The following is a 17,072-nucleotide window of genomic DNA, read 5'->3' on the forward strand; positions in this document are numbered from 1 at the left end:
ACACACACACACAGCGGTACACATACACACTCAGGTATACACACACTGGTACATACATACACACACAAATCATACCTCCCAACTTTTTGATATGAGAAAAAGGGACACTTAAGCCATGTCCCTGCCACGACCCTCACCACGCCTCTAGTCACGCATACCATAAAGATTTCATAAGAAAAATATGTTGTTTTATAATTCAAACCACACCGGTCCTTTCTATCGTGGTTCATTTTCCTTCATAGTAACACTATAAAATTAGTTATATATCAATTTAAAGGTTGGGAATAAAGTGTAGAGTCAATCAAACACATTTTTAGTATAGAAATATATATATTTACATAGAAAGAGGGACAGAGTCCTGAAAGAGGGACAAAGGAGGGTGAAAGAGGGACAGGGGGACAGGGCTCCCAAAGAGGGACTGTCCCTCTGAAAAAGGGACAGTTGGGAGCTATGCACAAATGCACACACACAGCGGTACACACACACACACACACACACACACACACACACACTCAGGTACACACACACACACACACACACACTGTATACACACCAACCCACACTGTACACACACACACACACACATTATATACAGTATATACACACACACACACACACTGTATATACACACACACACACTGTATACACACCAACCCACACTGTACACACACACACACACACACACACACACACACACACACACACACACACACACACACACACTGTACACACACACACACACACTGTACACACACACACACACACACACACACACTGTACACACACACACACACACACACACTCAGGTACACACACACACACACGCACACACACACACACTGTACACACACACACACACACACACACACAAACACACACACACACACGCTGTACACACACACACACACTGTACACACACACTGTACACACACACACACACACACACACACACAATGTACACACACACACACACACACACACACACACTCAGGTACACACACACACACACACACACACATGCACCAATACACACATACAGCAGTAAACACACACACAAGCAGTACACACACAAGCAGTACACACACACACACACAGAGGCAGTACACACACACACACACACACACACTCACACACACACACACACACACACACACACACACACACACACACACACACACACAGTACACAAACACACTCACTAGTACACATGTGCTCACCTGTTGCTGCCAGCCAGGAAGCTCTTGCAGCTCTTCTTGAACCGGAGCAGTGACAGGAGGGTGAAGTGTGAAATGAGGAAGTGACAATGAGGAGAGGACAGAGAGGAGTCTTCATTCTTCCCTCCCTGCAGAACACAATACAGAAGCTGTGCTGTCAAATCCAGCAAGAGCTGAAACGGACGCCATAGACCAGAGCGAGACCTCAGAGAAGGGCGGCTCTAGCCATTTTGTCACCCCAGGCAAGAAAACCTTTGCCTCCACCCCCCAGGGTGCCCCCCCATGAAAAGAATTGTAATGCAGCAGCGTTTCACAAAGAGATAATCGTAATGCAGCAGCATTTTTTCCAGAAAATAATCGTAATGCAGCAGCGTTTTTACCAGAAAATAATCGTAATGTGGCAGAGTTTCACCAGAAAATACACGTATTGTGGAAGCATTTCACCAGAAAATAATCGTAATACAACAGCGTTTCACCAGAAATGACATGTAAATGCAGCAACGTTTCACCAGAAAATAATCTTAATGCAGCAGCGTTTCACCAGAAAATAATCTTAATGCAGCATCGTTTCACCAAAAATTACATGTAAATGCAGCAACGTTTCACCAGAAAATAACCTTAACCACTTCAGGACGAGAGCAACTTTCACATATCAGCGCTGCTCCCATTCATTCACCAATAACTTTATTACTTCTTATCACATCTAAATGATCTATATATTGTTTTTTTCAGGACAAATTAGGCTTTTAGCATGTGATAATTTTGTTTAGTAATTACCTTATTTTCTATGCATTTTAAAGGGAAAATAAGGGAAAAAAATAGAAAAAAACACTATTTCTCCATTTATATTCAGTATAGCTTTACAATAAACAGTGCTAACTATAAGTTAAACCCACAAATGTTATTTGCTTATTCAGTCTGGTTATTACAACATTTAGATTTTGTTCCTAGCACAATGTATGGTGACATTATTGTATTTGGAAAGAAAGGTGTCTTTTTCTGTTCATTTTTTTCTTTCTCATTATACACTATCGATGATTACAAGACCTTATTTGCAAAATAATAGTAATATACCCTCATGGCATACATATTTAAAAAGCCATGTTCCTAAGGGAACAATATATTTTTTCCTTTTATATTCTGTAACTTTGTTATCATTTTACAAGTCTTTTATTTTGGTGCAGAATATGCAAAAATGTAATTGCTTTTGAATCAGTTTCTGACTAAAAAGAATACACAAGACACGGGCCTCAACCCTAAAACTGTCTAAACTGTATTCTACTACTTATCCCGGTTAAAATGTTACCACTTATGTCTCTTGTAGTTTTCTTACAACTTTCCCAAGTTTGATCATAATTTTGAAAATTAATTTTTATGTTTTGATTGAGTTTGCCCCTACCTATTTTTTATGTGACGGGGGTCCAAGCTGTAAGACACACCAACATTTATTCTACAACTCGTCATGGTTAAAACGAAGGAAAAAACGAATGCAGCATTTCACCAAAAAATACGGAATGTGGGCAGAGAAGGCACAAAGGGACACAAAAGCAGCTGCCTGCAACTTACGCAAAGCAGATGCAGCAGAAGCAAGTAATAGAACACCCACTGGGGCAGGGCTCAGTCTGGGGTCAGGGCTTCATTCGGGGGCAGGGCTTAGTCCAGCAACATGGCGCCCCCAGGACCAATGGCCTTTACTGCCTATGCCTAAAAGTGCCCTTGACCTCAGTCACACACAATCATAGAATATGTGACCAGCAGGGGGCATCGCGTGCAGACACCCCTCTCCATATTCCACCCCTACACTGATCTGCCACTAGGAGCTGCAAACATTGGGAACATGAGAAGCAGGGGCACCTGGGCTTTGCCACTACCAGGGGCCCCCCACTTCACATGCAACACCAAAAGGGCAGCCCAGTGCTCCCACCACCAGAACCGGGGTTATAAATTGTTATTAATATCGATCTATAAAGCGCCAACATATTCCGTGGTGCTGTACAAACTAAGAAACAAACATGGTGTACATAATAATACAGACAGTGGTGTACATAATAATACAGACAGTGGTGTACATAATAATACAGATAGTGGTGTACATAATAATACAGATAGTGGTGTACATAATAATACAGACAGTGGTGTACATAATAATACAGACAGTGGTGTACATAATAATACAGACAGTGGTGTACATAATAATACAGATAGTGGTGTACATAATAATACAGATAGTGGTGTACATAATAATACAGACAGTGGTGTACATAATAATACAGACAGTGGTGTACATAATAATACAGACAGTGGTGTACACCAATATGCAAAATACAGAAATGATACAAAATAAAGTTTAATTTACCGTGACAAAAGTTACAAATTCCAAGACACAAAAGGGTGAGAGAGCCCTGCCCTTATGAGCTTACAATCTAAAGGAATGGGGGGGGGGGGGGCATAACTAGAAATCAGCGGGCCCCCCTGCAAAAATTTGGTTGGACCCGCTCCCTCCCCCCCTTACCTCGGGCTCTCCCCTCAGCATGCTCCCCTCCTGCAATTATCAGTGGCAGGAACACATACCTCCATCCACCGCGGATATCTGATCTTTCTAAGTGCCTCATGCTACTTCCTGTTTATACAGGAAGTAGCATCAGACACTTAGAGATCACAACCTCTGGCACGTGGAACGCATGGAGGTATGTGTTTCTGCCCGCCGCCCTCTGCCACTGATAACTGGAGGAGGGGAGCGCTCTGAGGGGAGAGCCTGAGGTGAGGGAGAGGGGGAATTGTCCCCTCTCCCCGCCGATGTGCGACCATGCTCTCTCCTCATCCTGCGACCGCTCCTGCCCCCCAAAACGGCCCTGAGCGGGCCCCAGGCCCTCCCATGGATGCAGGGGCTGAAGCCCCTATTGTTACGCCCCAGGGGGGGGCGGGATTCTCTCCTTCTGGCATCATGTAAGGAAACAGCAAGAATGCCAGGAGGGGGTGCAGAGGGAACTGAACCTGAACATCACCCCAGATATAAGTCATGTAAGTTTACTCATATTTTCATGATTTCTGCTAATGCCGGCAGTATGTGCCTGAGGGGGATACTCACAGGAATAGGAGTATGCTGAGATGTGATTGGTGATCCTGCTGGCTGTATGTGCCTGAGGGGGATACTCACAGGAATAGGAGTATGCTGAGATGTGATTGGTGATCATGCCGGCCGTATGTGCCTGAGGGGGATACTCACAGGAATAGGAGTATGCTGAGATGTGATTGGTGATCATGCCGGCCGTATGTGCCTGAGGGGGATACTCACAGGAATAGGAGTATGCTGAGATGTGATTGGTGATCATGCTGGCTGTATGTGCCTGAGGGGGATACTCACAGGAATAGGAGTATGCTGAGATGTGATTGGTGATCATGCCGGCCGTATGTGCCTGAGGGGGATACTCACAGGAATAGGAGTATGCTGAGATGTGACTGGTGATCATGCTGGCTGTATGTGCCTGAGGGGGATACTCACAGGAATAGGAGTATGCTGAGATGTGATTGGTGATCATGCCGGCCGTATGTGCCTGAGGGGGATACTCACAGGAATAGGAGTATGCTGAGATGTGATTGGTGATCATGCTGGCTGTATGTGCCTGAGGGGGATACTCACAGGAATAGGAGTATGCTGAGATATGATTGGTGATCATGCCGGCTGTATGTGCCTGAGGGGGATACTCACAGGAATAGGAGTATGCTGAGATGTGATTGGTGATCATGCTGGCCGTATGTGCCTGAGGGGGGATACTCACAGGAATAGGAGTATGCTGAGATGTGATTGGTGATCATGCTGGCTGTATGTGCCTGAGGGGGATACTCACAGGAATAGGAGTATGCTGAGATGTGATTGGTGATCATGCCGGCTGTATGTGCCTGAGGGGGATACTCACAGGAATAGGAGTATGCTGAGATGTGATTGGTGATCATGCCAGCTGTATGTGCCTGAGGGGGATACTCACAGGAATAGGAGTATGCTGAGATGTGATTGGTGATCATGCTGGCTGTATGTGCCTGAGGAGGATACTCACAGGAATAGGAGTATGCTGAGATGTGACTGGTGATCATGCTGGCTGTATGTGCCTGAGGGGGATACTCACAGGAATAGGAGTATGCTGAGATGTGACTGGTGATCATGCTGGCTGTATGTGCCTGAGGGGGATACTCACAGGAATAGGAGTATGCTGAGATGTGATTGGTGATCACGCTGGCCGTATGTGCCTGAGGGGGATACTCACAGGAATAGGAGTATGCTGAGATATGATTGGTGATCATGCCGGCTGTATGTGCCTGAGGGGGATACTCACAGGAATAGGAGTATGCTGAGATGTGACTGGTGATCATGCCAGCCGTATGTGCCTGAGGGGGATACTCACAGGAATAGGAGTATGCTGAGATGTGATTGGTGATCATGCTGGCTGTATGTGCCTGAGGGGGATACTCACAGGAATAGGAGTATGCTGAGATGTGACTGGTGATCATGCTAGCTGTATGTGCCTGAGGGGGATACTCACAGGAATAGGAGTATGCTGAGATGTGATTGGTGATCATGCCAGCCGTATGTGCCTGAGGGGGATACTCACAGGAATAGGAGTATGCTGAGATGTGATTGGTGATCATGCTGGCCGTATGTGCCTGAGGGGGATACTCACAGGAATAGGAGTATGCTGAGATGTGACTGGTGATCATGCTGGCTGTATGTGCCTGAGGGGGATACTCACAGGAATAGGAGTATGCTGAGATGTGATTGGTGATCATGCTGGCTGTATGTGCCTGAGGGGGATACTCACAGGAATAGGAGTATGCTGAGATGTGATTGGTGATCATGCCGGCCGTATGTGCCTGAGGGGGATACTCACAGGAATAGGAGAATGCTGAGATGTGATTGGTGATCATGCTGGCTGTATGTGCCTGAGGGGGATACTCACAGGAATAGGAGTATGCTGAGATGTGATTGGTGATCATGCCGGCCGTATGTGCCTGAGGGGGATACTCACAGGAATAGGAGTATGCTGAGATGTGACTGGTGATCATGCTGGCTGTATGTGCCTGAGGAGGATACTCACAGGAATAGGAGTATGCTGAGATGTGATTGGTGATCATGCCGGCCGTATGTGCCTGAGGGGGATACTCACAGGAATAGGAGTATGCTGAGATGTGACTGGTGATCATGCCGGCCGTATGTGCCTGAGGGGGATAGTCACAGGAATAGGAGTATGCTGAGATGTGATTGGTGATCATGCCGGCCGTATGTGCCTGAGGGGGATACTCACAGGAATAGGAGTATGCTGAGATGTGATTGGTGATCATGCCAGCCGTATGTGCCTGAGGGGGATACTCACAGGAATAGGAGTATGCTGAGATGTGACTGGTGATCATGCCGGCCGTATGTGCCTGAGGGGGATACTCACAGGAATAGGAGTATGCTGAGATGTGACTGGTGATCATGCCGGCCGTATGTGCCTGAGGGGGATACTCACAGGAATAGGAGTATGCTGAGATGTGATTGGTGATCATGCTGGCTGTATGTGCCTGAGGGGGATACTCACAGGAATAGGAGTATGCTGAGATGTGATTGGTGATCATGCTGGCTGTATGTGCCTGAGGGGGATACTCACAGGAATAGGAGTATGCTGAGATGTGATTGGTGATCATGCCAGCCGTATGTGCCTGAGGGGGATACTCACAGGAATAGGAGTATGCTGAGATGTGATTGGTGATCATGCTGGCTGTATGTGCCTGAGGGGGATACTCACAGGAATAGGAGTATGCTGAGATGTGACTGGTGATCATGCCAGCCGTATGTGCCTGAGGGGGATACTCACAGGAATAGGAGTATGCTGAGATGTGACTGGTGATCATGCTGGCCGTATGTGCCTGAGGGGGATACTCACAGGAATAGGAGTATGCTGAGATGTGATTGGTGATCATGCTGGCTGTATGTGCCTGAGGGGGATACTCACAGGAATAGGAGTATGCTGAGATGTGATTGGTGATCATGCTGGCCGTATGTGCCTGAGGGGGATACTCACAGGAATAGGAGTATGCTGAGATGTGATTGGTGATCATGCCGGCTGTATGTGCCTGAGGGGGATACTCACAGGAATAGGAGTATGCTGAGATATGATTGGTGATCATGCTGGCCGTATGTGCCTGAGGGGGATACTCACAGGAATAGGAGTATGCTGAGATGTGACTGGTGATCATGCCGGCTGTATGTGCCTGAGGAGGATACTCACAGGAATAGGAGTATGCTGAGATGTGACTGGTACTCATGCCAGCCGTATGTGCCTGAGGGGGATACTCACAGGAATAGGAGTATGCTGAGATGTGATTGGTGATCATGCTGGCCATATGTGCCTGAGGGGGATACTCACAGGAATAGGAGTATGCTGAGATGTGATTGGTGATCATGCCGGCCGTATGTGCCTGAGGGGGATACTCACAGGAATAGGAGTATGCTGAGATGTGACTGGTGATCATGCTGGCTGTATGTGCCTGAGGGGGATACTCACAGGAATAGGAGTATGCTGAGATGTGATTGGTGATCATGCTGGCCGTATGTGCCTGAGGGGGATACTCACAGGAATAGGAGTATGCTGAGATGTGATTGGTGATCATGCCGGCCGTATGTGCCTGAGGGGGATACTCACAGGAATAGGAGTATGCTGAGATGTGACTGGTGATCATGCCAGCTGTATGTGCCTGAGGGGGATACTCACAGGAATAGGAGTATGCTGAGATGTGACTGGTGATCATGCTGGCCGTATGTGCCTGAGGGGGATACTCACAGGAATAGGAGTATGCTGAGATGTGATTGGTGATCATGCTGGCTGTATGTGCCTGAGGGGGATACTCACAGGAATAGGAGTATGCTGAGATGTGATTGGTGATCATGCTGGCCATATGTGCCTGAGGGGGATACTCACAGGAATAGGAGTATGCTGAGATGTGATTGGTGATCATGCCGGCCGTATGTGCCTGAGGGGGATACTCACAGGAATAGGAGTATGCTGAGATATGATTGGTGATCATGCTGGCTGTATGTGCCTGAGGGGGATACTCACAGGAATAGGAGTATGCTGAGATGTGACTGGTGATCATGCTGGCTGTATGTGCCTGAGGGGGATACTCACAGGAATAGGAGTATGCTGAGATGTGATTGGTGATCATGCCGGCCGTATGTGCCTGAGGGGGATACTCACAGGAATAGGAGTATGCAGAGATGTGACTGGTGATCATGCTGGCCGTATGTGCCTGAGGGGGATACTCACAGGAATAGGAGTATGCTGAGATGTGACTGGTGATCATGGCATGCCAGCCGTATGTGCCTGAGGGGGATACTCACAGGAATAGGAGTATGCTGAGATGTGATTGGTGATCATGCTGGCCGTATGTGCCTGAGGGGGATACTCACAGGAATAGGAGTATGCTGAGATGTGATTGGTGATCATGCTGGCTGTATGTGCCTGAGGGAGATACTCACAGGAATAGGAGTATGCTGAGATGTGATTGGTGATCATGGCATGCCGGCCGTATGTGCCTGAGGGGGATACTCACAGGAATAGGAGTATGCTGAGATGTGATTGGTGATCATGCTGGCTGTATGTGCCTGAGGGGGATACTCACAGGAATAGGAGTATGCTGAGATGTGACTGGTACTCATGCCGGCTGTATGTGCCTGAGGGGGATACTCACAGGAATAGGAGTATGCTGAGATGTGATTGGTGATCATGCTGGCTGTATGTGCCTGAGGGGGATACTCACAGGAATAGGAGTATGCTGAGATGTGACTGGTGATCATGCTAGCTGTATGTGCCTGAGGGGGATACTCACAGGAATAGGAGTATGCTGAGATGTGACTGGTGATCATGCTGGCTGTATGTGCCTGAGGGGGATACTCACAGGAATAGGAGTATGCTGAGATGTGATTGGTGATCATGGCATGCCAGCCGTATGTGCCTGAGGGGGATACTCACAGGAATAGGAGTATGCTGAGATGTGATTGGTGATCATGCTGGCCGTATGTGCCTGAGGGGGATACTCACAGGAATAGGAGTATGCTGAGATGTGATTGGTGATCATGCTGGCTGTATGTGCCTGAGGGAGATACTCACAGGAATAGGAGTATGCTGAGATGTGATTGGTGATCATGGCATGCCGGCCGTATGTGCCTGAGGGGGATACTCACAGGAATAGGAGTATGCTGAGATGTGATTGGTGATCATGCTGGCTGTATGTGCCTGAGGGGGATACTCACAGGAATAGGAGTATGCTGAGATGTGATTGGTGATCATGCCGGCTGTATGTGCCTGAGGGGGATACTCACAGGAATAGGAGTATGCTGAGATGTGACTGGTGATCATGCTGGCCGTATGTGCCTGAGGGGGATACTCACAGGAATAGGAGTATGCTGAGATGTGACTGGTGATCATGGCATGCCAGCCGTATGTGCCTGAGGGGGATACTCACAGGAATAGGAGTATGCTGAGATGTGATTGGTGATCATGCTGGCCGTATGTGCCTGAGGGGGATACTCACAGGAATAGGAGTATGCTGAGATGTGATTGGTGATCATGCTGGCTGTATGTGCCTGAGGGAGATACTCACAGGAATAGGAGTATGCTGAGATGTGATTGGTGATCATGGCATGCCGGCCGTATGTGCCTGAGGGGGATACTCACAGGAATAGGAGTATGCTGAGATGTGATTGGTGATCATGCTGGCTGTATGTGCCTGAGGGGGATACTCACAGGAATAGGAGTATGCTGAGATGTAACTGGTGATCATGCTGGCTGTATGTGCCTGAGGGGGATACTCACAGGAATAGGAGTATGCTGAGATGTGATTGGTGATCATGCTGGCTGTATGTGCCTGAGGGGGATACTCACAGGAATAGGAGTATGCTGAGATGTGACTGGTGATCATGCTGGCTGTATGTGCCTGAGGGAGATACTCACAGGAATAGGAGTATGCTGAGATGTGATTGGTGATCATGGCATGCCGGCCGTATGTGCCTGAGGGGGATACTCACAGGAATAGGAGTATGCTGAGATGTGATTGGTGATCATGCTGGCTGTATGTGCCTGAGGGGGATACTCACAGGAATAGGAGTATGCTGAGATGTGATTGGTGATCATGCCGGCTGTATGTGCCTGAGGGGGATACTCACAGGAATAGGAGTATGCTGAGATGTGACTGGTGATCATGCTGGCCGTATGTGCCTGAGGGGGATACTCACAGGAATAGGAGTATGCTGAGATGTGATTGGTGATCATGCTGGCCGTATGTGCCTGAGGGGGATACTCACAGGAATAGGAGTATGCTGAGATGTGACTGGTACTCATGCCGGCTGTATGTGCCTGAGGGGGATACTCACAGGAATAGGAGTATGCTGAGATGTGATTGGTGATCATGCTGGCCGTATGTGCCTGAGGGGGATACTCACAGGAATAGGAGTATGCTGAGATGTGATTGGTGATCATGCTGGCCGTATGTGCCTGAGGGGGATACTCACAGGAATAGGAGTATGCTGAGATGTGACTGGTACTCATGCCGGCTGTATGTGCCTGAGGGGGATACTCACAGGAATAGGAGTATGCTGAGATGTGACTGGTGATCATGCCAGCCGTATGTGCCTGAGGGGGATACTCACAGGAATAGGAGTATGCTGAGATGTGACTGGTGATCATGCTGGCTGTATGTGCCTGAGGGGGATACTCACAGGAATAGGAGTATGCTGAGATGTGATTGGTGATCATGCTGGCCGTATGTGCCTGAGGGGGATACTCACAGGAATAGGAGTATGCTGAGATGTGACTGGTACTCATGCCGGCCGTATGTGCCTGAGGGGGATACTCACAGGAATAGGAGTATGCTGAGATGTGATTGGTGATCATGCCGGCCGTATGTGCCTGAGGGGGATACTCACAGGAATAGGAGTATGCTGAGATGTGACTGGTACTCATGCCGGCCGTATGTGCCTGAGGGGGATACTCACAGGAATAGGAGTATGCTGAGATGTGATTGGTGATCATGCTGGCTGTATGTGCCTGAGGGGGATACTCACAGGAATAGGAGTATGCTGAGATGTGATTGGTGATCATGCTGGCCGTATGTGCCTGAGGGGGATACTCACAGGAATAGGAGTATGCTGAGATGTGACTGGTGATCATGCCAGCCGTATGTGCCTGAGGGGGATACTCACAGGAATAGGAGTATGCTGAGATGTGACTGGTGATCATGCCGGCCGTATGTGCCTGAGGGGGATACTCACAGGAACAGGAGTATGCTGAGATGTGACTGGTGATCATGCTGGCCGTATGTGCCTGAGGGGGATACTCACAGGAATAGGAGTATGCTGAGATGTGATTGGTGATCCTGCTGGCTGTATGTGCCTGAGGGGGATACTCACAGGAATAGGAGTATGCTGAGATGTGATTGGTGATCCTGCTGGCTGTATGTGCCTGAGGGGGATACTCACAGGAATAGGAGTATGCTGAGATGTGATTGGTGATCCTGCTGGCTGTATGTGCCTGAGGGGGATACTCACAGGAATAGGAGTATGCTGAGATGTGATTGGTGATCATGCTGGCTGTATGTGCCTGAGGGGGATACTCACAGGAACAGGAGTATGCTGAGATGTGACTGGTGATCATGCCAGCCGTATGTGCCTGAGGGGGATACTCACAGGAATAGGAGTATGCTGAGATGTGATTGGTGATCATGCTGGCTGTATGTGCCTGAGGGGGATACTCACAGGAACAGGAGTATGCTGAGATGTGATTGGTGATCATGCTGGCTGTATGTGCCTGAGGGGGATACTCACAGGAATAGGAGTATGCTGAGATGTGATTGGTGATCATGCTGGCTGTATGTGCCTGAGGGGGATACTCACAGGAATAGGAGTATGCTGAGATGTGATTGGTGATCATGCTGGCTGTATGTGCCTGAGGGGGATACTCACAGGAACAGGAGTATGCTGAGATGTGATTGGTGATCATGCTGGCTGTATGTGCCTGAGGGGGATACTCACAGGAATAGGAGTATGCTGAGATGTGATTGGTGATCATGCTGGCCGTATGTGCCTGAGGGGGATACTCACAGGAATAGGAGTATGCTGAGATGTGACTGGTGATCATGCCGGCCGTATGTGCCTGAGGGGGATACTCACAGGAATAGGAGTATGCTGAGATGTGACTGGTGATCATGCTGGCTGTATGTGCCTGAGGGGGATACTCACAGGAATAGGAGTATGCTGAGATGTGACTGGTGATCATGCTGGCCGTATGTGCCTGAGGGTTATACTCACAGGAATAGGAGTATGCTGAGATGTGATTGGTGATCATGCCGGCCGTATGTGCCTGAGGGGGATACTCACAGGAATAGGAGTATGCTGAGATGTGACTGGTGATCATGCCAGCTGTATGTTCCTGAGGGGGATACTCACAGGAATAGGAGTATGCTGAGATGTGATTGGTGATCATGCTGGCTGTATGTGCCTGAGGGGGATACTCACAGGAATAGGAGTATGCTGAGATGTGACTGGTGATCATGCTGGCTGTATGTGCCTGAGGGGGATACTCACAGTAATAGGAGTATGCTGAGATGTGATTGGTGATCATGCCAGCCGTATGTGCCTGAGGGGGATACTCACAGGAATAGGAGTATGCTGAGATGTGACTGGTGATCATGCCAGCCGTATGTGCCTGAGGGGGATACTCACAGGAATAGGAGTATGCTGAGATGTGACTGGTGATCATGCTGGCCGTATGTGCCTGAGGGGGATACTCACAGGAATAGGAGTATGCTGAGATGTGACTGGTGATCATGCCGGCCGTATGTGCCTGAGGGGGGATACTCACAGGAATAGGAGTATGCTGAGATGTGACTGGTGATCATGCCAGCCGTATGTGCCTGAGGGGGATACTCACAGGAATAGGAGTATGCTGAGATGTGATTGGTGATCATGCTGGCTGTATGTGCCTGAGGGGGATACTCACAGGAACAGGAGTATGCTGAGATGTGATTGGTGATCATGCTGGCTGTATGTGCCTGAGGGGGATACTCACAGGAATAGGAGTATGCTGAGATGTGATTGGTGATCATGCTGGCTGTATGTGCCTGAGGGGGATACTCACAGGAACAGGAGTATGCTGAGATGTGATTGGTGATCATGCTGGCTGTATGTGCCTGAGGGGGATACTCACAGGAATAGGAGTATGCTGAGATGTGACTGGTGATCATGCTGGCTGTATGTGCCTGAGGGGGATACTCACAGGAACAGGAGTATGCTGAGATGTGATTGGTGATCCTGCTGGCTGTATGTGCCTGAGGGGGATACTCACAGGAATAGGAGTATGCTGAGATGTGATTGGTGATCATGCCAGCCGTATGTGCCTGAGGGGGATACTCACAGGAATAGGAGTATGCTGAGATGTGATTGGTGATCATGCCAGCCGTATGTGCCTGAGGGGGATACTCACAGGAATAGGAGTATGCTGAGATGTGACTGGTGATCATGCTGGCCGTATGTGCCTGAGGGGGATACTCACAGGAATAGGAGTATGCTGAGATGTGATTGGTGATCATGCTGGCCGTATGTGCCTGAGGGGGATACTCACAGGAATAGGAGTATGCTGAGATGTGATTGGTGATCATGCTGGCTGTATGTGCCTGAGGGGGATACTCACAGGAATAGGAGTATGCTGAGATGTGATTGGTGATCATGCCGGCCGTATGTGCCTGAGGGGGATACTCACAGGAATAGGAGTATGCTGAGATGTGATTGGTGATCATGCTGGCTGTATGTGCCTGAGGGGGATACTCACAGGAATAGGAGAATGCTGAGATGTGATTGGTGATCATGCTGGCTGTATGTGCCTGAGGGGGATACTCACAGGAATAGGAGTATGCTGAGATGTGATTGGTGATCATGCTGGCTGTATGTGCCTGAGGGGGATACTCACAGGAATAGGAGTATGCTGAGATGTGACTGGTGATCATGCCGGCCGTATGTGCCTGAGGGGGATACTCACAGGAATAGGAGTATGCTGAGATGTGACTGGTGATCATGCTGGCCGTGTGTGCCTGAGGGGGATACTCACAGGAACAGGAGTATGCTGAGATGTGATTGGTGATCATGCTGGCTGTATGTGCCTGAGGGGGATACTCACAGGAATAGGAGTATGCTGAGATGTGATTGGTGATCATGCTGGCTGTATGTGCCTGAGGGGGATACTCACAGGAATAGGAGTATGCTGAGATGTGATTGGTGATCCTGCTGGCTGTATGTGCCTGAGGGGGATACTCACAGGAATAGGAGTATGCTGAGATGTGATTGGTGATCATGCCAGCCGTATGTGCCTGAGGGGGATACTCACAGGAATAGGAGTATGCTGAGATGTGATTGGTGATCATGCCAGCCGTATGTGCCTGAGGGGGATACTCACAGGAATAGGAGTATGCTGAGATGTGACTGGTGATCATGCTGGCCGTATGTGCCTGAGGGGGATACTCACAGGAATAGGAGTATGCTGAGATGTGATTGGTGATCATGCTGGCTGTATGTGCCTGAGGGGGATACTCACAGGAATAGGAGTATGCTGAGATGTGACTGGTGATCATGCTGGCTGTATGTGCCTGAGGGGGATACTCACAGGAATAGGAGTATGCTGAGATGTGACTGGTGATCATGCTGGCTGTATGTGCCTGAGGGGGATACTCACAGGAATAGGAGTATGCTGAGATGTGATTGGTGATCATGCTGGCTGTATGTGCCTGAGGGAGATACTCACAGGAATAGGAGTATGCTGAGATGTGATTGGTGATCATGCTGGCTGTATGTGCCTGAGGGGGATACTCACAGGAATAGGAGTATGCTGAGATGTGATTGGTGATCATGCCGGCCGTATGTGCCTGAGGGGGATACTCACAGGAATAGGAGTATGCTGAGATGTGATTGGTGATCATGCTGGCTGTATGTGCCTGAGGGGGATACTCACAGGAATAGGAGTATGCTGAGATGTGACTGGTGATCATGCTGGCTGTATGTGCCTGAGGGGGATACTCACAGGAATAGGAGTATGCTGAGATGTGACTGGTGATCATGCTGGCCGTATGTGCCTGAGGGGGATACTCACAGGAATAGGAGTATGCTGAGATGTGACTGGTGATCATGCCAGCCGTATGTGCCTGAGGGGGATACTCACAGGAACAGGAGTATGCTGAGATGTGATTGGTGATCATGCCAGCCGTATGTGCCTGAGGGGGATACTCACAGGAATAGGAGTATGCTGAGATGTGATTGGTGATCATGCCGGCCGTATGTGCCTGAGGGGGATACTCACAGGAATAGGAGTATGCTGAGATGTGACTGGTGATCATGCTGGCTGTATGTGCCTGAGGGGGATACTCACAGGAATAGGAGTATGCTGAGATGTGATTGGTGATCATGCTGGCCGTATGTGCCTGAGGGGGATACTCACAGGAATAGGAGTATGCTGAGATGTGATTGGTGATCATGCTGGCTGTATGTGCCTGAGGGGGATACTCACAGGAATAGGAGTATGCTGAGATGTGATTGGTGATCATGCTGGCCGTATGTGCCTGAGGGGGATACTCACAGGAATAGGAGTATGCTGAGATGTGATTGGTGATCCTGCTGGCCGTATGTGCCTGAGGAGGATACTCACAGGAATAGGAGTATGCTGAGATGTGACTGGTGATCATGCTGGCCGTATGTGCCTGAGGGGGATACTCACAGGAATAGGAGTATGCTGAGATGTGATTGGTGATCATGCTGGCCGTATGTGCCTGAGGGGGATACTCACAGGAATAGGAGTATGCTGAGATGTGATTGGTGATCATGCCGGCCGTATGTGCCTGAGGGTGATACTCACAGGAATAGGAGTATGCTGAGATGTGACTGGTGATCATGCTGGCTGTATGTGCCTGAGGGGGATACTCACAGGAATAGGAGTATGCTGAGATGTGACTGGTGATCATGCTGGCCGTATGTGCCTGAGGGGGATACTCACAGGAATAGGAGTATGCTGAGATGTGATTGGTGATCATGCTGGCTGTATGTGCCTGAGGGGGATACTCACAGGAATAGGAGTATGCTGAGATGTGATTGGTGATCATGCCGGCCGTATGTGCCTGAGGGGGATACTCACAGGAATAGGAGTATGCTGAGATGTGATTGGTGATCATGCTGGCTGTATGTGCCTGAGGGGGATACTCACAGGAATAGGAGTATGCTGAGATGTGACTGGTGATCATGCCGGCTGTATGTGCCTGAGGGGGATACTCACAGGAATAGGAGAATGCTGAGATGTGATTGGTGATCATGCCGGCCGTATGTGCCTGAGGGGGATACTCACAGGAATAGGAGTATGCTGAGATGTGATTGGTGATCATGCCAGCCATATGTGCCTGAGGGGGATACTCACAGGAATAGGAGTATGCTGAGATGTGATTGGTGATCATGCCGGCCGTATGTGCCTGAGGGGGATACTCACAGGAATAGGAGTATGCTGAGATGTGACTGGTACTCATGCCGGCTGTATGTGCCTGAGGGGGATACTCACAGGAATAGGAGTATGCTGAGATGTGATTGGTGATCATGCTGGCCGTATGTGCCTGAGGGGGATACTCACAGGAATAGGAGTATGCTGAGATGTGATTTCTGCTAATGCCGGCTGTATGTGCCTGAGGGGGATACTCACAGGAATAGGAGTATGCTGAGATGTGATTTCTGCTAATGCCGGCTGTATGTGCCTGAGGGGGATACTCACAGGAATAGGAGTATGCTGAGATGTGATTGGTGATCAT

At 49.0% G+C, this 17,072-nt stretch overlaps 1 protein-coding gene across 1 annotated transcript in view; it reads right to left on the minus strand.

Annotated features, from left to right (window-relative positions):
• The window catches only part of CD80 (CD80 molecule), an 83,647-nt gene extending 66,575 nt beyond the window's left edge, over nt 1-17,072 (minus strand). Inside the window, exon 1 of the mRNA XM_068266434.1 lies at nt 16,622-17,072. Coding sequence (XP_068122535.1) covers nt 16,622-17,072 — 451 coding nt within the window. The remainder of the gene's footprint in view (nt 1-16,621) is intronic.

This window comes from Hyperolius riggenbachi, chromosome 2, assembly GCF_040937935.1.
Source record: "Hyperolius riggenbachi isolate aHypRig1 chromosome 2, aHypRig1.pri, whole genome shotgun sequence".
In the NCBI taxonomy this organism is placed as follows: domain Eukaryota; kingdom Metazoa; phylum Chordata; class Amphibia; order Anura; family Hyperoliidae; genus Hyperolius; species Hyperolius riggenbachi.